This window comes from Salvelinus fontinalis, chromosome 18, assembly GCF_029448725.1.
Source record: "Salvelinus fontinalis isolate EN_2023a chromosome 18, ASM2944872v1, whole genome shotgun sequence".
NCBI classification, from domain to species: Eukaryota; Metazoa; Chordata; class Actinopteri; order Salmoniformes; family Salmonidae; genus Salvelinus; species Salvelinus fontinalis.
In genome coordinates, this window is record NC_074682.1 from 35,725,715 (window position 1) to 35,751,459 (window position 25,745).

The 25,745-nt window shown below is 43.2% G+C and overlaps 1 protein-coding gene and 1 pseudogene across 1 annotated transcript in view; one reads left to right on the forward strand and one right to left on the reverse strand.

The window, feature by feature from the left end:
* The window catches only part of LOC129815417 (arf-GAP with GTPase, ANK repeat and PH domain-containing protein 1-like), a 33,859-nt gene extending 20,945 nt beyond the window's left edge, over window positions 1-12,914 (forward strand). The window contains exons 12-18 of the mRNA XM_055869216.1: window positions 3,910-4,047; window positions 4,425-4,484; window positions 4,988-5,139; window positions 5,399-5,489; window positions 5,873-6,095; window positions 6,377-6,716; window positions 8,900-12,914. Of these exons, the coding sequence (XP_055725191.1) occupies window positions 3,910-4,047; window positions 4,425-4,484; window positions 4,988-5,139; window positions 5,399-5,489; window positions 5,873-6,095; window positions 6,377-6,716; window positions 8,900-9,133 (1,238 nt within the window). The 3' untranslated portion in view covers window positions 9,134-12,914. The remainder of the gene's footprint in view (window positions 1-3,909; window positions 4,048-4,424; window positions 4,485-4,987; window positions 5,140-5,398; window positions 5,490-5,872; window positions 6,096-6,376; window positions 6,717-8,899) is intronic.
* Window positions 12,915-14,172: 1,258 nt separating this feature from the next.
* LOC129816027 (G-protein coupled receptor 182-like) lies at window positions 14,173-24,285 on the reverse strand (annotated as a pseudogene).
* Between the last annotated feature and the right edge of the window lie 1,460 nt (window positions 24,286-25,745).

Here is a 25,745-nt window from a genome sequence, read left to right on the forward strand (position 1 = left end):
CTCATCAATCTACACAAATTACCCCATAATGACAAAGACAAAACGGGTTTTTAGAAATGTTTGCAAATTTATTATAAATAAAAAACTAAAATATTACATATACATAAGTATTCAGACCCTTTACTCAGTACTTTGTTGAAACATATTTGGCAGTGATTACAGCCTTGAGTGTTCTTGGGTATGACGCTACAAGCTTGACACACTTGTATTTGGGAAGTTTCTCCCATTCTCCTCTGCAGATCCTCTCATGCTCTGTCAGGTTGGATGGGGAGCGTCGCTGCACAGCTATTTTTAGGTCTCCAGAGATGTTAGATTTGGTTCAAGTCCAGGCTTTGTCTCATCCACTCAAGGACATTCAGAGACTTGTCCCGAAGCCACTCCTGCGTTGTCTTGGCTGTGTGCTTAGAGCCATTGTCCTGTTGGAAGGTGAACCTTCGCACCAGTCTGAGGTCCTGAGCGCTCTGCAGCAGGTTTTCATCAAGGATCTCTTTGTACTTTGTTCATCTTTCCCTCGATCCTGACTAGTCTCCTAGTCCCTGCCACTGAAAAACATCCCCACAGCATGATGCTGCCACCACCATGCTTCACCGTAGGGATAGTGCCAGGTTTCCTCCAGACGTGACGCTTGGCATTCAGGCAAAAGAGTTCAATCCTGGTTTCATCAGACCAGAGAATCTTGTTGTGGGCTGGCATGTGCCTTTTACTGAGTGGCTTCCGTCTGGCCACTCTACCATAAAGGCCTGATTGGTGGATTGCTGCAGAGATGGTTGTCCTTCTGGAAGGTTCTCCCATCTCCACAGAGGAACTCTGGAGCCCTGTCAGAGTGACCATTGGGTTCTTGGTGGCCAAGGCCCTTCTCCCCCGATTGCTCAATTTGGCTGGGTGGCCAGCTCTAGGAAGAGTGGTTCCAAACGTTTCCTATTTAAGAATGATGGAGACCACTGTATTCTTGGGAACCTTCATGCTGTAGAAATTATTTGGTACCCTTCCCCAGATTTGTGCCTCGACACCATTCTCTCTCGGCGCTCTACGGACAATTCCGTCGACCTCATGGCTTGGTATTTGCTCTGACATGCACTGTCAGCTGTAGGACCTTATATAGACAGGTGTGTGTCTTTCCAAATCATGTCCAATAAATTGAATTTACCACAGGTGGACTCCAATCAAGTTGTAGAAACATCTCATAGATGATCAATGGAAACAGGATGCACCTGAGCTCAATTTCGAGTCTCATAGCAAAGGATCAGAATACTTACAGTGGCAAGAAAAAGTATGTTGACCCTTTGAAAATACCTGGATTTCTGCATAAATTGGGAATAAAATTGATCTGATCTTCATCTAGTTCAAAACAATTAGACAAATACAGTCTGCTTAAATTAATGACACACAAACAATTTTACGTTTTCATGTCTTTATTGAACACACCGTGTAAACATTTACAGTGCAGGGTGGGAAAAGTATGTGAACCCTTGGATTTAATAACTGGTTTGGCAGCAATAACCTAAAATAAATGTTTTCTGTAGTTGTGGATCAGACCTGCACAGCAGTCAGGAGGAATATTGGACCATTCCTCTTTACAAAACTGTTTCAGTTCAGTAATATTCTTGGGATGTCTGGTGTGAACTGCTCTCGAGGTCATGCCACAGCATCTCAATCGGGTTGAGGTCAGGACTCTGACTGGGCCACTCCAGAAGGTCTATTTTTTCTGTTTGACCCATTCTGTTGTTGATTTTTCTTCTGTGTTTTGCGTCGTCCTGTTGCATCAACCAACTTCTGTTGAGCTTCAATTGGCGGACAAATAGCCTAACATTCTCCTGCAAAATGTCTTGATAAACTTGGGAATTCATTTTTCCGTCGATGACTGCAAGCTGTCCAGGCACTGAGGCAGCACAGCAGCCCCAAACCATGATGCTCCCTTCACCATACTTTACAGTTGGGATGAGGTTTTGAATTTGGTGTGCTGTGCCTTTTTTTCTCCACACATAGTGTTGTGTGTTCCTTCCAAACAACTCAACTGTAGTTTCATCTGTCCACAGAATATTTTTCCAGTAGCGCTGTGGAACATCCAGGTGCACTTTTGCACACCTCAGACGTGCAGACAGCAGTAGCTTCTTCCGTGGTGTCCTCCCATGAACACCATTCTTGTTTAGTGTTTTACGTGTCTTGGACTCGTCAACAGAGATGTTAGCATGTTCCAGAGATGTCTGTAAGTCTTTAGCTGACACTCTAGGATTCTTCTTAACCTCATTGAGATCTGCGCTGTGCTCTTGCAGTATCTTTGCAGGACGGCCACTCCTAGGGAGAGTAGCAACAGTGGTGAACTTTCTCCATTTATAGAACATGTCTTACCGTGAACTGATGAACATCAAGGCTTTCAGAGATACTTTTTTAATCCTTTCCAGCTTTATGCAAGTCAACAATTCTTAATCTTAGGTCTTCTGAGATCTCTTTTGTTCGAGGCATGGTTCACATCAGGCAATGCTTCTTGTGAATAGCAAACTCAAATTTTGTGAGTGTTTGTTATCGGGCAAGGCAGCTCTAACCAACATCTCCAATCTCGTCTCATTGATTGGACTCCAGGTTAGTTGACTCCTGACTCTAATTAGCTTTTGGAGAAGTCATTAGCCTAGGGGTTCACATACTTTTTCCAACCTACACTGTGAATGTTTAAATTATGTTTTCAAAATAGACAAGAAAAATACCATAATTTCTGTGTTATTAGTTTAATCACACTATGTTTGTCTATTGTTGTGACGAAGATGAAGATCAGATCAAATTTGATAACCAATTTATGCAGAAATCCAGGTAATTCCGAAGGGTTCACTTACTTTTTCTTACCACTGAATGTGAATAAGGTATTTTTATTTATTTTTTAAATATATTTTCAAAAGTTTCTACAAACCTGTTTTCACTTTGTCATTATGGAGTATTGTGTGTAGAAAACATATATTTCATTCATGTTAGAATAAGATTGTAATGTAACAAAATGTGGGAAAAGTCAAGGGGTCTAAATACTTACCGAATGCACTGTAAATGATCAGCCTGAAAACATGGAAGGAAATCTGATCAGGTGAAATTATGAAGGGAGTGAACGGAGAAATAGAGCAGGATCAACGTACAACCCACCCTTCTCTTTACAACCAGCCAGTTGAGTTATTCAGACCACGTAGAACCTTGCACATGACTGACTAGCATGAGAAAGATAGGTACTGGCACACAAATGTTTTTTTTCTTCCAATCACGATAATTACAAAAAATACTCGGATCATAATAGTATGCAGAAAATTGCCCATACTTGTTTTTGTCTCACTACTCGGCACACCCTAGGCTCCAAAAGGACAGCCAATCTCTCTCTTTATCACCTCTCCCCTTCTATTTCTCCTTGTCTCTGAACCTAATCTAGAGCCTCCTCGCTCTAGCCGTCTTGGGGTCTCACTGTTTTTCATTCTACCTGTAACTTACTCTTCTTTGCACCTTTCTTTCATCCATCTCTCTCACTTATGTCATAGAACAGAAATAAGCACTTTACATTTTTTGTGTGTGATCTACATTACAATATCTATACATTATTTAGTTTGATCACTGAATTGTCATGAGTGTCTTTATGTAATATCTCTTTGAAATGTGATGCTCTCTCCCCTAATAGTCCCTGGTAGTGGTAGTAACCTCCTGCCCGTAGAGGAGGGGGCGGGAGGAGGCTTGTCTCCTGGGGGGAACAGAGGGGTGCAGCGCTGCCCCTCTACTCTCTCTAACAAGCCCCAAAGCACCCTGGTCCTCTGTGGACTTGATACTTTGAAAAATGATTTTGTCACTTTTTAATTTACTTGAGTCATTGTAGATATTAGTTTTTTTTGTACTTTTATACCATATGGCACAAACTTATTTCCTGTGCTTGTGTGACTGTGGCAGACTCTGCCATCGGGGGGGTGTCCAGACCCTCCTCCTATAAAGATACAGGCCCAGCCTCCCCAATGGTTGACAGGAAGAAGCATCGCAGGAAGAAGAGCATGAACCAGAAAGGAGACGTAGCCATTGGCCAAGCAGATGGTAAGCTTCCAACACAGTGTACTCATTGCAGATTGCAGATATAAATGTACATTGCAGATATAAATGTATGTGAGATCAGATGATTCCCTACTCATGACAGATAATCATATATTTTCTGCACATTGAATTCTGTCACCATATAGACTTTGGTAGTGAATCAGAAAAGGGTCAATACTGAACAGATGTATAAAGAAAAAGCTTAGTCTCAACTCAGTCTATGCCCTTCTGCTGGAATTTCTACTTATTCTCTCCAAAATATCTGCCTTTATCACTTTGATCTATTTTGTCTTCCTCTCATTTCCTCCTGTGTTCCTTTATTCTCTCTCTCTCTCCCTGCTTCCCTGGGATGTCTGATCTGCTAATCTCTTACCCTGTAGCAAAGCGCAAAATGTGGAAACTAAAAAGCTTTGGTAGCTTAAGAAACATAAACAAGACAGGTAATGAGGAACTCTGTCTGTCAGCCCTGTTTGTCTGTCTGTTTCTGTCTGTCTGCCTGTCAGCCATGCTTTTCATCCTGTTTGCCTGTCTTGTCTGACTGTCTGCTTTTCTGTTTGTCAATTTGTCTGTCAGTGTCTGCTTTTATTGAGCAGCCTCTTGAGTCTGTCTCTATGACAAAGCACTTGCTGTTTGTCCATTCGGTAAAAGACTTCTCTCCATATACTCCATACATCTGCATTTGTCCACCATGACAGCAATGCAATAATGCATGCCGATGTCTACTTAGCAGGTACGTGCCGTTGGGAGATCCACCACCAATCATCATTGTGATGGAGGACGTAACCCTCTGAACCCACAGGGTGGTACTTTATGACTTTATCCTGACCGTGTGACCTGATTGGAACCAATGTTGTATTCCTGGTCAGGTCACAAGGTCAGGCAAAACGTCATTATTTGACTGTCTCTAATACAAGTCTGTGTACTGTATGTGTTCTGTCATCAGACGAGGATAACTTTGACTTTCTGATCGTGTCGAGCACGGGCCAGACTTGGCACTTCGAGGCCCAGAGTGTGGAGGAGAGGGACTCCTGGGTAACGGCCATCGAGAGCCAGATCCTGGCCAGCCTGCAGCTGTGTGAGAGCAGCAAGAACAAGGCAAGAATGTAGACGAACATACACACACACACACATATGCACACATGCACACACACACACACACACACACACACACACACACACACACACACACACACACACACACACACACACACACACACACACACACACAAACACACACGCATTAATGCACTCACACACACACACACACTACAAGAAAATATCTGTGTCTGGCAAAGTGTTTGTGTTGGAAACCAGCTGTCACTGAGGAGAGACTAATTGTGTGTGTGTTCCACAGGCTCGTAAGAACAGCCAGAGTGAAGCTGTGGCACTGCAGGCTATCCGTAACGCCAAGGGCAACAGTCTCTGTGTGGACTGTGAAGCACCTAGTAAGTCATTTATTAGGGATGGTTGTATCTCTCCGTGCTGCTCTTAATATATCTCTATTCTCTTTCTCTTTCCTTTCTTGCTCTACTGCTTTTTCTGCTTTCTTGGTTCCTCATCCATCTTCCACATGTCATTGAGCTTGGTTTTCAGTGTGGGTGGAACCCCCTCCGTTCTCCATATCCTTCCACTCTTTCTCCCATATACATCCTACTCATGCAGTTTCAACCCAGAATAAAACTGTACTGTAATACCGGTACTCTAATCCCATCTCTATGTTTGCTCTCTGTTAATCCGATGCATGCAGTTTCAACCCGGACTAAAAACTGTACATGTTTTAGCCTATTATATAGACTGATCCCAGACCTAACTGTGTCTTCTCTCTCAGACCCAACATGGGCCAGTCTGAACCTGGGGGCTCTGATCTGCATTGAGTGTTCAGGAATCCACAGGAACCTGGGCACCCACCTGTCCCGTGTCCGCTCTCTGGACCTGGACGACCTTCCCAGAGAACTCACCCTGGTACTGGGTGCCATCGGCAACCACCTGGCCAACAGCATCTGGGAGGGACGTACGCTGGGCCGCCGAAAACCCACGCCCGACGCCACCCGGTGAGGACTGGGGGACAGGGAAAGGGAGACACTGGGGTACAGAGTATAGGACACAATGTGTGAATAATTGGCAAGCTTGCTAGTTTCAGTTGTTGATGTTGTTGTAGAAAAGGAGGCAGTTGCGTTGATAGAAGTGCTAGAGCTAGTAGTAGAAATAGGAGATGTGAAGGTGTCTGACTACATACACCTGCCTGTATTCACACACTCCGTTCCCTTTGTAACCGTGTCTCTGTAACTGTGTCTTTGTGTCTCTGTAACCATGTGTGTCTGTCTGGTCCCAGAGAGGAGCGGGAGTCATGGATCCGGGCCAAGTACGAGCAGAGGTTGTTTGTGGCTCCGCTGGCCCTGCCCTCCCCCGGTCAGGGGTTAGAGATCAACACGCTGTCAGCCAGTCTGCTGGCGGCCGTGATGGAGAGGGACCTCCCCCGCCTGCTCCTTCTCCTGGCCCATAGCACCAAGGATGACATCAATGCCCCCCTTCCCCCAGGGGGTCACCTCTCTCCACCCCCCCCTGCTGCCTCCCCTAGCCCTCCCCTGGAGGGCTCCCTCCGGCCGCCTTGCTCCGCGCTGCACGCCGCCTGCCAGCTCGCCGACGTGGTCATGACCCAGCTGCTCGTCTGGGTGAGAGAGCGTCCCTCCTATAATCTCTTCATCCTGCATTTCCATTTTTTTTCTTTCATCCATTCTCGGTTTGAGGCATCATGACATCATGCCACTACAGTCAAAGAATAGCAGAAATAACTTACAGTTGAAGTCGGAAGTTTACATACACTTAGGTTGGAGTCATTAAAACTAGTTTTTCAACCACTCCACAAATTTCTTGTTAACAAACCATAGTTTTGGCAAGTCGGTTAGGACATCTACTTTGTGCATGACACAAGTAATTTTTCCAACAATTGTTTACAGACAGATTATTTCACTTATAATTCACTGTATCACATTTCCAGTGGGTCAGAAGTTTACATACACTAAGTTGACTGTGCCTTTCAACAGCTTGGAAAATTGGAGGTGTACCTGTGGATGTATTTCAAGGCCTACCTTTTTTTTTTACATATATATTTAAAAAAAAATGATAATACAAAAATCAACTTGCAATGCTACATCAAACATGTCTAGCAAACCAAACACAGGTATTAACAATACTCAAACATACAAAAAATATCAATAAAAATAAAATAATACAAAACAAACAATTTAAGTGCAATTATATTCACTCTGAAAAGATCTTATTATAATGATTCATGGAGATGTTAATCTTGTTGTTATTCACTAGGGTTGATGTTTTAATAAGATAATTAAATTCAATCAGAAAAATTGGTAATTTTGGTATAGACTTTGGGTGTTTGTTTGTGTATAAAGTATTTGGCAACAAGAATAGTTTCAAGGCCTACCTTCAGACTCAGTGCCTTTTTGCTTGACATCATGGGAAAATCTAAAGAAATCAGCCAAGACCTCAGAAAAAAATTGTAGCCCTCCACAAGTCTGGTTCATCCTTGGGAGCAATTTCCAAACACCTGAAGGTACCACATTTATCTGTACAAACAATAGTACGCAAGTATAAACACCATGGGACCTCGCAGCCATCGTACCGCTCAGGAAGGAGACGCGTTCTGTCTCCTAAAGATGAACGTAGTTTGGTGCGAAAAGTGCAAATCAATCCCAGAACAACAGCAGAGGACTTTGTGAAGATGCTGGAGGAAACAGGTACAAAAGTATCTATATCCACAGTAAAACGAGTCCTATATCGACATAACCTGAAAGGCCGCTCAGCAAGGAAGAAGCCACTGCTCCAAAACCACCATAAAAAAGCCAGACTACGGTTTGCAACTGCACATGGGAACAAAGATCGTACTTTTTGGAGAAATGTCCTCTGGTCTGATGAAACAAAAATAGAAGTGTTTGACCCTTAATGACCATCATTATGTTTGGAGGAAAAAGGGGGAGACTTGCAAGCAGAAGAACCCCTTCCCAACCGTGACGAGGATGGCAGCATCATGTTGTGGGGGTGCTTTGCTGCAGGAGGGACTGGTGCACTTCACAAAATAGATGGCATCACGAGGGAGGAAAATTATGTGGATATATTGAAGCAACATCTCAAGACATCAGTCAGGAAGTTAAAGCTTGATCGCAAATGGGTCTTCCAAATGGACAATGACCCCAAGCATACTTCCAAAGTTGTGGCAAAATGGCTTAAGGACAACAAAGTCAAGGTATTGGAGTGGCCATCACAAATCCCTGACCTCAATCCTATAGAACATTTGTGGGCAGAACTGAAAAAGCGTGTGCGAGCAAGGAGGCCTACATACCTGACTCGGTTACACCAGCTCTGTCAGGAGGAATGGACCAAAATTCACCCAACTTATTGTGGGAAGTTTGTGGAAGGCTACCCGAAATGTTTGACCCAAGTTAAACAATTTAAATGCAATGGTTCCAAATACTAATTGAGTGCATGTAAACTTCTGACCCACGGGGAATGTGATGAAAGAAATAAAAGCTGAAATAAATAATTCTCTACTAATATTCTGACATTTCACATTCCTAAAATAAAGTGGTGATCCTAACTGACCTAAGACAAGGAATTTTTACTAGGATTAAATGTCAGGAATTGTCAAAACTGAGTTTAAATGTGGTGTATGTAATCTTCCGACTTCAACTGTACATACTGTAGTGGATATCACACAGACACTTGACCAAAAACAGCTATACATGTGTTTTTTTATTCACTACGAATTTCAACTGAATCTTATTGCCCTCTCTCATTCTCCCTAATCCTCCTCCCTCTCTCTCTCTCTCCCTGGTCGCAGTATGGCAGTGATGTGAGGTGTCGGGACGCCCAGGGGCAGACGGCCGTCACGTTGGCACGTTATGCTGGCAGTCAGGAGTGTGCCGACATCCTCCTGCAGTATGGCTGCCCCAACGAGCCCGCCCCTTCGGTTGCCACAACACCGAGCCTCTCGGTCGCCACGACACCCAGCCTTTCCCGCAAGAGCAGCGCCGGCAGCCTCAGCCGCAGCAGCTCCAGAAGAGCAGTGTCTTAATGTGAAGGGGGTTAGAAAACGTGTGTGTGTGTAAGAGAGTAAGAGAGAGGGTGTGTGTGTGTAAGAGAGAGGGGGGATATGTGTGTGGGTGGATGTGTGCGTCAGTGTGTGTTAGAATGCCGGTGTGTGTGTGTGAGGTTGTGTGGGTGGTGCATGTGTGTTTGTAACCATATGTATGCCAGGGTGGCTCTAGTTGAAGGGGGAGGCTGTGTCCTCACAGTGTCCTCTAAAAAGGACAAACAGCTAATACTGTCACCACCGTAAAGCCAGAAAGCAGAGCTCACTCTTACCTGGCTCTGTGTCTGTGTCTGTGTCTGTGTCTGTGTCTGTGTCTGTGTCTGTGTCTGTCTGTGTCTGTGTGTGTGTGTGTGTGTGTGTGTGTGTGTGTGTGTGTGTGTGTGTGTGTGTGTGTGTGTGTGTGTGTGTGTGTGTGTGTGTGTGTGTGTGTGTGTGTGTGTGTGTGTGTGTGTGTGTGTGTGTGTGAGAGAGAGAGGGACTGCTCTACTCAGTGGCTACCTTGTCCCCACTATGGCGCTGATTGATGATCCACTCTTCCAGGCTCCCCTCACCACCGCTCTGTGGGAACTTTGACCTGTGTGTTACTGCTACACCACCACCCGTGCCCTGCACCTTAGTAACACACAGACAGAAAGACAAAGGGATAATGTAATGACAAGCGCTGGGGCCAAAATGGTGGCCCATCCTGTATGCTGACTTGGGTTCATGCCCAATCACATCTCTCAAACCACAGGGCTGGGAGAGGAAAATGAACGAGAGGTACAGAACTGCAATAATTGAATTACCAGTGTGAGACAGTGGATTTGTAGCTTTTTCTCATCCTACTGTACCTCTAGGTACTTGGAATCCCATGATAACAGACTACAATATGAAAACGGGAAGATGCTTTCCGTTATCGACTGCAGAAGATGTAAATGTCAAATTGAATATGAACATTTCTCCTGTGCTTCGATGATTAGGTTGACGTGAGGTGGAGCAGGTTAACTCAAAATGCAGCTAAATCAATGAAGATGCTACATTATGATAAAATTAGTATGAGGGGGCTCATTGAATCCTCTGAACGGCATTGTACTTACTCATACAGAAACTTAACAGTGGAGCCAAGACCAACACCAACTGCCAGTGCTGGAACGAACATAACCACTGTTAAACCTCATCACTGTACCACAGTCAAACAAAACGGTCAGTTACTGAACAATGCTCAGCTGAGGTCAAATTCAAAAGAAATACTGTCCGACAGATAAAGGATTTGTATTTTAAGAATTTAGGTCAAAATAATAATTGTATAGAAAGACATATATGAAATTGATATTATTACTTTACTTGTCATAGTTATCAATATTGAGAAGTACTTCATGTTCAAGAATGTTATTGTATGTTCTGAAGTTTATATGGTAGGTTCTTGTTTGTAATACACATGGGTTACTCTTAGCTGTTGAGAGATTCAAAACTGTGACAGATTTGTTGATTTATTTTATTTGGCAGTCCGCTATCTACACTCATGTGAAAAAGTAAGTACGCTCCCTGGAAAGTGGTCTTTTTTTAGTTTGACATACAGTATTTGGACACATGGATATCTGAGCTAAATTTTAACCACATTCATTGATAAAGGTGATCCAATTTAACAAATCACACACAAAAAAAGTTACTTTGAAAATGTTATGCAATTAAAATAAACAAAAATGCAGTTTCTTTAAGCAGAAAAAGTTAGTACACCCCTACCATTACCATCACATAAAATGGCTAAAATTAGAATCAGGTGCACCAAAATAGGTGAAAATCATTAGAGAGTAACTTGGGAGGGTCCAGCTTTCCATAAAGATTAGAAACTGGTTTGGTCTTAACCGTATGGGTGTTTGGTAAAACATCATGTCAAGATCAAAATACCTACCTGAGGCCCTAAGAAGAAAGATTATTGATGCCCATGAGTCTGGGAGGGGTTACAAATCCATTTCCAAGCAATTTGAAGTACATCATTCCACTGTCTGACAGCTCATCTACAAATGACCACTGGCAATCTACCTAGGCCAGATCGTCCCACCAAAATCAGCCCAAGAGCTGACCGAAAGATGTTCATAGAAGTCTCTAAGAACCCCAGGGTAACATCAAGGGATCTACAGGCTTCTCTTGCCACAATCAATGTCTAAGTGCATGAGTCAGCTGTCAGAAAGAGACTGCACAAACTTGGCCTACATGGGAGGTCAGGAAGGAAGAAGCCTCTGCACTCAAAAAAGAATATGAAGACACGGCTGACATTTTCCAGACAACATCTGGGTGAAGACCAAAACTACTGGAACAATGTGCTCTGGACAGATGAGTCAAAGGTGGAGTTGTTTGGCCGCAATGCCAGACGCCATGTTCGGAACACTGCCTTTGAACAGAAGAACCTCATACCAACCGTAAAGCATGGAGGCGGTGGCGTTATGGTTTGGGGCTGCTTCGCTGCCTCAGGGCCTGGACAACTTGCCATCATTCAAGATGATTCTGAACCGAACATGCATCTTGCAACAGAACAATGATCCAAAACACACAAGCAAAGCTATAACAGAATGACTCAAAAATAAGAAATGGAGGGTTATGGAATTCCCCCACAGCATCCTGTCGAAATGCTGTGGGGGAACTTGAAGCTGGCCGTGCTTGCAAGAAAGCCCTCGAACATGACAGTTGAAGTAGTACTGTAAAGAAGAGTGGGCAAAAAATTCCTCGTTGTCGATGTAAGAGACTAATAGATAGTTACAAGAAACATGAAGTTATTTCAGCCAAAGGGGGCAACACCAGCTATTGAAGCTAGGGGTGTACTTGTTTTTTTCTGCACTATGGAGTTGCATTTCTGTAAATTTTTTGATAAATAAAACATTGCAAAGTCTAGTCTTTCAGTGTCATTTATTAAATTAGGTTTCCTTTATCTGTCAATTGTGGTGAAGTGACGATTACATATCCATCTGTCCAAATATGTACAACAAAAGACCACTTTCCAGGGAGTGTACTTACTTTTTCCCATGACTGTATCTCCATGACATCACTTTGAGTTCCAAGATGGAGACTTGTAATGTGTGTGCATAATGTGTGTTTCAGAAATTAGAAACATTGATTTACTGTGTAGTCATATCGAAGAATAGAGAGAGAGAGAGAGACCCACTAGTGCAGTTGCTCTATGTCCTATTTTAGCTGAACAGTGTTACTGCCAGACGCCGTTTTAGTGTGAAACAAATGAAATGCCTTCAGTTTGATTGAATGTATTGCAATTATTGGTAAGGTTTTGGTGAACTGCCACACCTCTAAAAGAAAAAGGGTTTCAAAACCAAAAGTCGCAGACGTCATTCTCGATTATCATCCCAACTGTACAAAATGATCATTAGTAAGAGAAATCATTGGCCTTGTGCTGAGAATGTTTTGCTAGTGGCCACATTAGAGACTATTATAATAATACCACAAGGACCATGTTGCTTGAATATTGAGACTTACAAGTCTACTCTAGTATGATCATACCGTCTTTTTTTAACTGGAAATGAAAATCTCAATGACTTTGTGTCTGTAAATAATGTAAGCTTCTCTTTTTTTGCAGTGTTTTTCTACTCATGTTCATGATTCATGGCTCATTCAAGCTAGCTGTCAATACAATTACTGTCCAACCTGTGGTGTTTTATTTATAGATTTGGGGGTATTTCATATTTTAATGTGAAACCTTTATCTGCTTTAAAAAAGAAGGAAATAGAAAACAACACCATACAACAAAGCAACAGAATAAAATGTTCATAATATGTTTCTGGCTATTTTGTCATTATAATGAATTGACTTGAATGGTTAAGCAAAACTCAGGCATGGATCTGTCTCTGTACATGTATAGTGTTTTGCTATGCAAGGTTTTGTGTGTGTGTGTGTGTGTGTGTGTGTGTGTGTGTGTGTGTGTGTGTGTGTGTGTGTGTGTGTGTGTGTGTGTGTGTGTGTGTGTGTGTGTGTGTGTGTGTGTGTGTGTGTGTGTGTGTGTGTGTGTGTGTGTGTGTGTGTGTGTGTGTGTGGAGGCAGCATGTACTGTAGATTGTGAGGAGACATGAGAAGGCAGACGATATCATTCAAGAATTCTGTAGTGTCAGCTCAGGCCAAGCCACAGAAACCTGCTAATGAATCCTGGTTGCGTCTCAAATAGCACCCTATTTCCAATGTACTATTTCACCACTACTAGGGTACCACTTGGGATGTACCCCTGATTCCTCAGAGCAGCAAGATGTCAGCATAGCCAGGTAGTGACAACCTGGCCTGTACCAAAACTATTGACAGTTAAGTTGTCATCTGTTTTTTCTTGTGAATGTGACAAGAATATACAGGCAGCATGACATTCATTTTGAGGTTAGTAACTTGTTTGTTCATATATGAAGAAGACATGAAAGTTGTGATCCATAACCAACCAAACATTTCAGAGTAAGGAGAACAGTAATTGGATAGTTGATATATCCATATCCTGAAGCTGGTTTATTGCTAATGTTTAGTAGCTTGTTAATATAGTGTTATTGAAGAGATTATAGCAGTAGGGTTTAAGATTTTACAATGAAACATAGTGAGAAAAAACTACGTGGTATAAAAAAAGCATTCTGAATAAAAAACGAATAAGCTAATTATAATATTAATTTACAGGTAATTTTTACAATAATCAAATCATTCTTCACAAAATGTAGAATTAGTCACCACTAACTTGATCTATGCTTAAGCCAGTTTCTGCATTCCTCGACATCAGTGTTTATGGACACAGGACATGGATGATATTCCCTTCCTGGAAATTTTATGCCACTGGGGGGCCCTTCATTACAGCAACGAGAAACAAGAAGTGCGTGACAGAGGAAAAGAAAGTAACCGCTAGCTTATTCCATCATGCACTTTATTGAGGGAGACATTAAGCATGGCAAAGGGACATTCCACTACATTACTTTTGTTACTGCGCAACAATGGGTTAAGACTCCACATCTGATTGGCTGGTGCAGGCGTCACTCAACTCCTTTGCCTTCTCATTGGCCGCCGTCCTCCCTTTACCCCTGCGTTGACGTAATTCTCGTCTCTTCCCCTGGCAGGTGGCAAGCCAAGTTGGCGATGAGGTTGCCACAGAAACTCCTGCTGAGGAAGTTGTAGAGGATGGGGTTGGCCAGGCAGCAGAACCGTGACAGGGCCTGGACCACCGTCTGGTAGCTCAGCACCCTCGGGTTCAGCTAGTTCACCAGCAGCAGCGGCAAGACAATGTGGAAGGGCAGCCAGCACAGCACAAACAATAGGGAGTACAGATGAACCAGCCACAGCTCCCCCTGCTCTTTCCCCTAAACCAGCCCTTCAGGTCTGGTCCACACCACCTGCAGAGTCAGCATGTTAAAGGTCATGATGATGGCCGCCGGGCCCAGGAACTGGAAGATCAGATAGAGGAAGGTGTGGGCAGCATACCAGTCCACAAAGTTGTGCTGATAGATGTAGCATTCCAGCTCGTCCCACTCCAGCAGCGTCACATGGGCGTTATCCAGCAGGTAATGACATCATTAAGTATTTGCATTGTGTGTCTATATACAGTATCTTTATTAGTTTGTCATGTTACCATCACAGCTCTCTGCTGGGATCTCTTGATTACGCCAATACTGACTGTGAATTTATAATTATGCCCACCTCTGTGGTATTGTTCAGTTGACATTGATTGTCATTGCCTTGCACGCTGAAGAAGGGCTCATACCCAAAACGTTTGTGCAGCAATAAAAACATGCCAAGGAGTGGTGTCCTATATATATTCTTTGCGTTATCAAGCAGGCCTAGAACTACGGACAGGACACAGAGGAACCCCCTGAGCCTGTCTGCTTGGGGCCAAAAGTTCGTGGGGCCGGAGCGCACCACGGACAGGTCGTGCTCCACCATCATATAGACCATGGAAGAAGGAGCTGCTGTAGAAGTTGATGACACAAACGAGGAAGGTGAAGCGGCACAGGAAGTGTCCCCACAACCACACGTTCTCCAACATGGCCTACAGGATGGAGAAGGGCACCACCACTATAATCAGCAGGTCCGACACGCCTACATTGAGCACACAGAAGAGCACAGCCGTTGCAACTGCTGAGCAGGCGCCAGTTGACCCACACCACCAGGGCGTTGAGCGTCAGGCCGGCTACGAAGAGCAGCAGCTAGAGCAGGAGGAGTGCCATGCGCTGCGAGGCGTTGTCCTGGTCGGTGTGGTTGTCTTCGTACCAGGATGAGTTGCTATGCTAGTGCTTGTTCATGACCTTTAGGTGGTAGTTTATCCATTACAGGACCATGAGAAAATCCAGAAATAAATCAGAGAATTGAATACAGTGTCATAAGAATCTCTATGACACGCAACCCACCAGAGTACCACCAGAGCTCTGGACTGTTACAGATTATTTCTGTGGATATCATATTTACATATAAAAATTTGTCTGGAGAATTATCAGACCATACGGAAAGAGCCTGCATGAGAAATAAGTACGGTAATCAAATCAAATTGTATTGGTCACATACACATATTTAGCTGATGTTATTGCGAGTGTAGCGAACTGCTTGTGTTCCTAGCTCCAACAGTGCAACTAGTATCTAACAATTCACAACAATACGCACAAATCAAAAAGTAAAATAATGGAATTAAGAAATATATAAATATTAGGACAAGCAATGCTGGAGTGGCATTGACTAAAACACAGTAGAATAGAATACAGTATATACATATGAAATGATTAAAACAGTATGTAAACATTATTAAAGTGACCAGTGATTCCATGTCTATGTATATAGGGCAGCAGCCTCTGAGGTGCTGGGTTGAGTAACCGGGTGGTAGCCGGCTAGTAGTGACTATTTAGTCTCTCTGTCCCAGCTTTGATGCACCTGTACTGACCTCGCATTCTGGATGATAGCGGGGTGAACAGGCAGTGGCTCGGGTGGTTGGTGTCCTTGATGATCTTTTTGGACTTCCTGTGACATCGGGTGCTGTAGGTGTCCTGGAGGGCAGGCAGTGTGCCCCCGGTGATGCATTCTGCAGACCGGTAACCCCCTCCGGAGAGCCCTACGGTTGCAGGCGGTGCAGTGTTCTGGCCTGGTTCAGATCTTATCTGCCGGAAAGATATCAGTTTGTCTCTGTGAATGGTTTGTCCTTTGACAAATCAACTGTACATTTCGGTGTTCCTCAAGGTTCCGTTTTAGGACCACTATTGTTTTCACTATATATTTTACCTCTTGGGGATGTCATTCGAAAACATAATGTTAACTTTCACTGCTATGCGGATGACACACAGCATTACATTTCAATGAAACATGGTGAAGCCCCAAAATTGCCCTCGCTAGAAGCCTGTGTTTCAGACATAAGGAAGTGGATGGCTGAAAACTTTCTACTTTTAAACTCGGACAAAACAGAGATGCTTGTTCTAGGTCCCAAGAAACAAAGAGATCTTCTGTTGAATCTGACAATTAATCTTGATATTTGTAAAGTCGTCTCCAATAAAACTGTGAAGGACCTCGGCGTTACTCTGGACCCTGATCTCATTTTTTATTTTTTTATTTTTTTATTTTTTTAAAATTGTATCCCCTTTTCTCCCCAATTTTCGTGGTATCCAATCGCTAGTAATTACTATCTTATCTCATCGCTACAACTCCCGTACGGGCTCGGGAGAGACGAAGGTCGAAAGCCATGTGTCCTCCGAGGCACAACCCAACCAAGCCGCACTGCTTCTTTAACACAGCGCGCCTCCAACCCGGAAGCCAGCCGCACCAATGTGTCGGAGGAAACACCGTGCACCTGGCCCCCTTGGTTAGCGCGCACTGCGCCCAGCCCGCCACAGGAGTCGCTGGAGCGCGATGGGACAAGGAAATCCCTACCGGCCAAACCCACCCTAACCCGGACGACGCTAGCCCAATTGTGCGTCGCCCCACGGACCTCCCTGTCGCGGCCGGCTGCGACAGAGCCTGGGGGCGAACCCAGAGACTCTGGTGGCGCAGTTAGCACTGCGATGCAGTGCCCTAGACCACTGCGCCACCCGGGAGGCCTCCTGATCTCTTTTTTTACGAACATATCAAGACTGTTTCAAGGACAGCTTTTTTCCATCTACGTAACATTGCAAAAATAAGAAACTTTCTGTCCAAAAATAATGCTGAAAAATTAATCCATGCTTTTGTTACTTCTAGGTTAGACTACTGCAATGCTCTACTTTCCGGCTACCTGGATAAAGCACTAAATAAAATTCAGTTAGTGCTAAATACGGCTGCTAGAATCCTGACTAGAACCAAACGATTTGATCATATTACTCCAATGCTAGCCTCCCTATACTGGCTTCCTGTTAAGGCAAGGGCTGATTTCAAGGTTTTACTGCTAACCTACAAAGCATTACATGGGCTTGCTCCTACCTATCTTTCCGATTTGGTCCTGCCGTACATACCTACACATACGCTACAGTCACAAGACGCAGGCCTCCTAATTATCCCTAGAATTTCTAAGCAAACAGCTGGAGGCAGGGCTTTCTCCTATAGATCTCCATTTTTATGGAATGGTCTGCCTACCTATGTGAGAGACGCAGACTCGGTCTCAACTTTTAAGTCTTTACTGAAGACTCATCTCTTCAGTGGGTCATATGATTGAGTTTGGTCTGGCCCAGGAGTGTGAAGGTGAACGGAAAGGCTCTGGAGCAACGAACCGCCCTTCGCTTGAGTGGGTTGAGTCACTGACGTGATCTTCCTGTCTGGGTTGGCGCCCCCCCCTTGGGTTGTGCCGTGGTGGAGATCTTCGTGGGCTATACTCGGCCTTGTCTCAGGATGGTAAGTTGGTGGTTGAAGATATCCCTCTAGTGGTGTGGGGGCTGTGCTTTGGCAAAGTGGGTGGGGTTATATCCTTCTTGTTTGGCCCTGTCCGGGGGTATCATCGGATGGGGCCACAGTGTCTCCTGACCCCTCCTGTCTCAGCCTCCAGTATTTATGCTGCATTAGTTTATGTGTCGGGGGGCTAGGGTCAGTTTGTTATATCTGGAGTACTTCTCCTGTCTTATCCGGTGTCCTGTGTGAATTTAAGTATGCTCTCTCTAATTCTCTCTTTCTCTCTTTCTTTCTCTCTCTCGGAGGACCTGAGCCCTAGGACCATGCCTCAGGACTACCTGGCATGATGACTCCTTGCTGTCCCCAGTCCACCTGGTCGTGCTGCTGCTCCAGTTTCAACTGTTCTGCCTGCGGCTATGGAACCCTGACCTGTTCACCGGGCGTGCTACCTGTCCCAGACCTGCTGTTTTCAACTCTAGAGACCGCAGGAGCGGTAGAGATACTCTTAATGATCGGCTATGAAAAGCCAACTGACATTTACTCCTGAGGTGCTGACTTGCTGCACCCTTGACAACTACTGTGATTATTATTATTTGACCATGCTGGTCATTTATGCACATTTGAACATCTTGGCCATGTTCCGTTATAATCTCCACCCGGCACAGCCAGAAGAGGACTGGCCACCCCTCATAGCCTGGTTCCTCTCTAGGTTTCTTCCTAGGTTTTGGCCTTTCTAGGGAGTTTTTCCTAGCCACCGTGCTTCTACACCTGCATTGCTTGCTGTTTGGGGTTTTAGGCTGGGTTTCTGTACAGCACTTTGAGATATCAGCTGATGTAAGAAGGGCTTTATAAATACATTTGATTTGAATAGGGTGCCATTTAGGATGCATCCTGCAAGATCATTTTTTATTTTTTTATTTCACCTTTATTTAACCAGGTAGGTTAAATCAACCTGATTTACAACTGCGACCTGGACAAGTTAAAGCAAAGCAGTGTGACAAAAACAACAACACAGAGTTACACATTAACAAACATACAGTCAGTAACACAAAATAAAAATCTATGTACAGTGTGTGCAAATGTAGAACATTAGGGAGGTAATGCAATAAATAGGCCATAGAAGCGAAATAATTACAATTTAGCATTAACAATGAAGGGAAGAGAAGACTCAACATCAGGAGGCTTACCGTGAGCAGCAGAAAGCAGCAATGAGAGGATAAGATGAGGAGCGAGAGAGCAGAGCAGAGCAGGATACACACGGCTGAGAGAGATCAAAGTCCTGGTTTACTGAGCACTGTCCCAGCGCATAGAGCAGACTACTATTTCAGGCTCTGTGCACTTGCTCTGTATGTTCCTCAATGACCACTGTGCTGGTACAGACACAAGCCTCACAGTTAAAGTACACTCCATGCCCACTCCCCCATCCCCCAGTTAGATGAGAGGACAAGATACTGTATCCACCCTGGACATGAAAGGAGAGGAGAAGACAGGACAGGAGAGTAGAGGAGACCAACATAGAGGGGAGATATACACGAGACAGAAGACAGAAGCCTCCAAAAAGAAAAAAGACAAGAATTTCACCAAACTGAGCCTCCCTGAGTTCATTATTATGATGTAACTAAAGGGGCTAAAATGAAGTTATTATTAAGACTTGAGACTACCACAAGAGTTGTGAACAAGAGCCGACATCCAGAGGTCACTGAAGGGCAAGTCAATGTCACCTCTCAATCAGGGAGTTCAGGGAACCCAAACAGATCCAACACACAGTTTGGAAGCCAAAATGCTAGTTTAGGACATGGAACATATGGAGTCCACTGTTTATTTTTCACCCCAAGATTAACAGTTCCTATCTGACATTTTGGGCATTGAATCATTTCTAATGATCATGTCAACTGTAATGGAGGTGATGGAGGTAATTGGTAACTTAAAGATAGCATCTGCAGGTCATGATGAGATTGGTGCCTCTCTGGTTAAATCAGTGTCTTTGTCACGCCCTGGCCATAGAGAGGCTTTTATTCTCTATTTTTGTTAGGCCAGGGTGTGACTAGGGTGGGCATTCTAGTTTCTTTATTTCTATGTTTTCTATTTCTTTGTGTTTGGCCGGGTGTGGTTCTCAATCAGAGGCAGCTGTCTATCGTTGTCTCTGATTGAGAACCATACTTAGGTAGCCCTTTTTTCCACCTGTCTTTGTGGGAAGTTGACTTTGTTTAGGGCACATAGCCTTTAGCTTCATGGTTTGTTTTTGTAGTGTTTATTGTTTTGTTCGGTGTCATTTTTATAATAAATATTTTTATAATATTTATCACACAAGAATTTTGATTCAATAATTAATGAAGCCAACTCAGGTATGGCAAAATTTTCTGAATGGTTCGAGATAAACAAATTATCTTTAAATGTAAAAACAACTATATTTATTGTATTCATTAGTAAGAATAAGAAATATTGTTAAAAAAAAGGAAAAAAGAAAAAGAGCCAGAATCTCATTTTGGTGGGAATGAAATGGAACAAGTCACACCACTAGATTCCTCAGAGTTCTCATTGATGAAAAGTTATCCTGGAGAGATATTCAATTTGTCTGTAGCAAAGTGATGAAATCTTGGTATCATCAGAAAGATGAGTGGTTTGGTTCATCAGGCAAGCTTCCTAACTCTACTGTATACTATCTTAATTTAGGCATATCTAATTTACTGTAATATTGTCTGGGCCAGTACATATGCCTCCTACCTACACAAATTACTCATCGTACAAAATACATTTGCAAGACTAGCCACCTCCTCTAATTACCTGGCCCCATCTGCACCTTTGTTTAAGAACTCGATTTCTTATCTATTTAAAAAAAAAAAAACATCTTTATTTAACCAGGTAGGCTAGTTGAGAACAAGTTCTCATTTACAACAGCGATCTGGCCAAGATAAAGCAAAGCAATTTGACACATTCAACAACACAGAGTTACACATGGAATAAATAAAACATACAGTCAATAATACAGTAGAAAAATAAGTCTATATACAATGTGAGCAAATGTGGTGAGATAAGGGAGGTAAAGGCAAAAATAGGCCGTGGTGGCGAGGTAAATACAATATAGCAAGTAAAACACTGGAATGGTAGTTTTGCAGTGGAAGAATGTGCAAAGTAGAAATAGAAATAATGGGGTGCAAAGGAGCAAAATAAATAAATAAATACAGTAGGGGAAGAGGTAGTTGTTTGGGCTAAATTATAGATAGGCTATGTACAGGTGCAGTAATCTGTGAGCTGCTCTGACAGCTGGTGCTGTCAGAGCACTGATAAGTGTGATAAACACTGATAAGTGTTTCCAGCTTCAGAGATGTTTGCAGTTCGTTCCAGTCATTGGCAGCAGAGAACTGGAAGGAAAGATGACCAAAGTAGGAATTGGCTTTGGGGGTGACCAGTGAGATATACTTGCTGGAGCGCGTGCTACGAGTGGGTGCTGCTATGGTGACCAGTGAGCTGAGATAAGGTGGGGCTTTACCTAGCAGAGACTTGTAGATAACCTGTAGCCAGTGGGTTTGGCGACGAGTATGAAGCGAGGGCAAACCAACGAGAGCGTACAGGTCGCAATGGTGGGTAGTGTATGGGGCTTTGGTGACAAAACGGATGGCACTGTGATAGACTGCATCCAGTTTGTTGAGTAGAGTGTTGGAGGCTATTTTATCGATGACATCACTGAAGTCGAGGATCGGTAGGATGGTCAGTTTTACAATGGTATGTTTGGCAGCATGCGTGAAGGATGCTTTGTTGCGATATAGGAAGCCGATTCTAGATTTAATTTTGTATTGGAGATGCTTAATGTGAGTCTGGAAGGAGAGTTTACAGTCTAACCAGACACCTAGGTATTTGTAGTTGTCCACGTATTCTAAGTCAGAGCCGTCCAGAGTAGTGATGCTGGACGGGCGAGCAGGTGCGTGCAGTGATCGGTTGAATAGCATGCATTTAGTTTTACTTGCGTTTAAGAGCAGTTGGAGGCCACGGAAGGAGAGTTGTATGGCATTGAAGCTCGTCTGGAGGTTAGTTAACACAGTGTCCAAAGAGGGGCCAGAAGTATACAGAATGGTGTCGTCTGCGTAGAGGTGTATCAGAGAATCACCAGCAGCAAGAACAACATCATTGATGTATACAGAGAAGAGAGTCGGCCCAAGGATTGAACCAGTGGCACCCCCATAGAGACTGCCAGAGGTCCGGACAACAGGCCCTCCGATTTGACACACTGAACTCTATCAGAGAAGTAGTTGGTAAACCAGGTGAGGCAATCATTTGAGAAACCAAGGCTGTCGAGTCTGCCAATAAGAATGTGATGATTGACAGAGTCGAAAGCCTTGGCCCGGTCGATGAATAAGGCTGCGCAGTAATGTCTCTTATCGATGGCGGTTATGATGTCGTTTAGGACCTTGAGCGTGGCTGAGGTGCACCCATGACCAGCTCTGAAACCAGATTGCATAGCGGAGAAGGTACGGTGGGATTCGAAATGGACGGTCATCTGTTTGTTAACTTGGCTTTCGAAGACCTTAGAAAAACAGGGTAGGATAGATATAGGTCTGTAGCAGTTTGCATCTAGAGTGTCAGCCCTTTGAAGAGCGGGATGACCGCGGCAGCTTTCCAATCTTTGGGAATCTCAGACGATACGAAAGAGAGGTTGAACAGGCTAATAATAGGGGTTGCAACAATTTCGGCAGATACTTTTAGAAAGAGAGGGTCCAGATTATCTAGCCCGGCTTATTTGTAGGGGTCCAGATTTTGCAGCTCTTTCAGAACATCAGCTATTTGGATTTGGGTGAAGGAGAAATGGTGGGGGCTTTGGTGGGTTGCTGTGGAGGGTGCCGGGCAGTTGACCGGGGTAGGGGTAGCCAGGTATTTACGACATGAATGTACGCCAATTATGTACTTTAATCTACAAATACTCATACCTCCCAGACAGTGTACCCTTCAATGGATTCTTCCAGGTTAATTCTGAAATCCACCTATATAACACAATACACTGTGATGACCTTCACCCTTCCAACTGCCGCACCTCACATAGTCATTTCTCTATCAGATACAGAGGTACAGTACCATACTCTGGAATTCTTATCTTCACATTGCCAAAACCTCATCATCCCTCAATAACTTCAAGCGAAGACTGGGGGTCAGCCTGATGACCCAAACTAACCAATAATCCCCTCCATGTAGCCTAATTCTCTCTCTCTCTCTCTCTCTCTCACACACACACACACACACACACACACGTTTTTTCTTGTATACTGAGTATATGTACAATTATGATTAATATGCTTAGTTTAACTGATTGAACAAACGTACATTTTTTTTAACTTATATTTGTGGTGCGGTTTTCATATAAGCCCCTTTGGGTTTCCAACCTCACTGTTTATAGCTGTTTTTTTAATCTGTACTGTTTTGTCTTTCCCTTTTCTTTGGTGCGAATAAATAAAACCTAAAATCTCATAATAAACCATCCATAAAAACGATTATATATTTAAACATTTATTATTTGGTCATTAAAAAGAATATTGTGCAAATATTGTACAATCCAGGTGTGCAAAGCTCTTCAAGACCCAGAAAGACTCACAGCTGTCATGGCTGCCAAAGTTGGTTCTAACATGTATTGATTCAGGTGTGTGAATACTTATGTAAATTAGATATATCTGTATTTCATTTTCAATAAATTAGCAAACATTTCTTTATGGGGTATTGTGTGTAGATAGGTGATATATATTTAATCCATTTTGAATTCAGGCTGTAACAAAACAAAATATGGAATAAGTCAAGGTGTATGAATACTTTCTGAAAGCACTAACATGTTAGGCTATTTGAGATTTTGCCATACCCAAATACTGCTGTCTTCTATTGTTGTCTTCTATAACCCCTGAAATAGTGTTGCCACCTAAACATTGATATTCACAAAATTGTGTCACAGTTTTACAGAATGCATTAAAGTTACAGTAAAACTTGCACAATGATAGACCCCAGTGATTTTTAGAAAGGAGCACAGTTCATTTCCTTCCATTCCATATCTCTCTCAGGTCACACAGAGCCAGATCATTTCTGTCTTGGATTTGTTTCAGGCTCTTTCTTAGAAAAGAGCGCCTTTTACAACAACTTTGTACCTCTCTGTGTCCACTCAGCAATTGCCATTGTTCCCCATACCAACTTATTTTGTTCATCTTTTGTTCATCACTAAGCTCAGGGCCCTGGGTCTGAACTCCACCCTGTGCAACTGGGTCTTGGACTTCCTGACAGGCCATCCCCAGGTGGTGAAGGTAGGTAACAGCACCTCCGCATTTGATCCTCAACATGGGGGCTCCACGGGGGTACTTGCTCAGCCCCCTCCTGTACTCCGTGCTCATCCATGAATGCAAGTTTGCTGACAACCCAACAGTGGTAAGCCTGATTACCAACAACGATGAGACAGCCTACAGGGAGTAGGTGAGAGCCCTAGTGGAGTGACAACATGACAAGAATATGGTAGCAACACAACATGGCAGCAGCACAACATGGTAGCAGCACAAAACCGGGTACGAACATTATTGGGCACAGACAAATAGAACCATGAGGAAACCTGTAAAAAACATTATGCTGAAGTACTGAAATTCACACAGAAGAATGTTGTTTCTTAACGTTCTCTGAACAATTTGAAAACATTACTTTAAATAGAACCCTGAAGAAACCTGTAGGAAACGTTATTTTTAAGTACTGAAATTCCCACCTAAGAGACACATGGTTCTCAGAACGTTTTGTGCCAGCTGGGTATATTGCACCATTCCCAGAATAAAATAATCATAAGACAACCACGCTCTCACCAAGCTCTAAGAAACATATGGTTCTCAGATCGTTATTTATGGGATAGAGCCACAATGTCACGCTCGTCGTACGAACTGGAAATATACTCAGACCAACGTGCAGCGTGATTTGGGTTCCACATGTTTAATAAAGGAAACTCACAAAAACAATAAACAGCAAACGAAACGTGACGCTCAAGAAGTGCTCACAGGCAACAACACAGAAACAAGATCCCACAAAAACCAGTGGGGAAATGGCTGCCTAAATATGATCCCCAATCAGAGACAACGATAAACATCTGCCTCTGATTGGGAACCATACCAGGCCAACATAGATATAAACACACTAGATCACCCACCCTAGTCACACCCCGACCTAACCAAAATAGAGAATAAAATGGTCTATGGTCAGGGCGTGACACACAACTTCCGAAAATGTTACAGATAATTGAATAGATATCAACTCAAACATAGATTTAACAAACATTGAATACATTTGCTAAAAAAATATTAAGATAAATCAGAGATTACATTTTTTTGGAGGGGAGGCATTTTTTCACCATGTGTTTTGATTTAAGCAAGGAAGTCCAAGTGAAGTAGGACTTTAAATCAATCAGTCTTTCTAAAATACCAGTCCAGTGTGTGTCCATAAAATAGCCACTCTGTCCTTTTGTGCCTCCATCTGGTCGGAGAATCAGCTGGAAGAGCATGCCATAAAGACAATGCTCTCTCTCTTGCCATCATCGTAGAAGCCATTAAAACACACCCTGTTGTCAGACTTCGACAGAGAATAGGACTGATAGGTCTCCAAAATTCCAGAAATCCAGAACTCGAGGCACCTGATGATGATCATGTTTCTCTGTGTTCCACAGGTGACAAAGTTAGTACTAAGAGTCTTTTTAAACTTATTGATGGATACAATTAAATAAATAGCTCTTTAAAAAATGGTATATTTTATCTCTATACGAAAGTACTTGTCAGTTAAGTAATTGTAACAACAAGGTAGTAAATAAGGAGTGTTTTCGTAT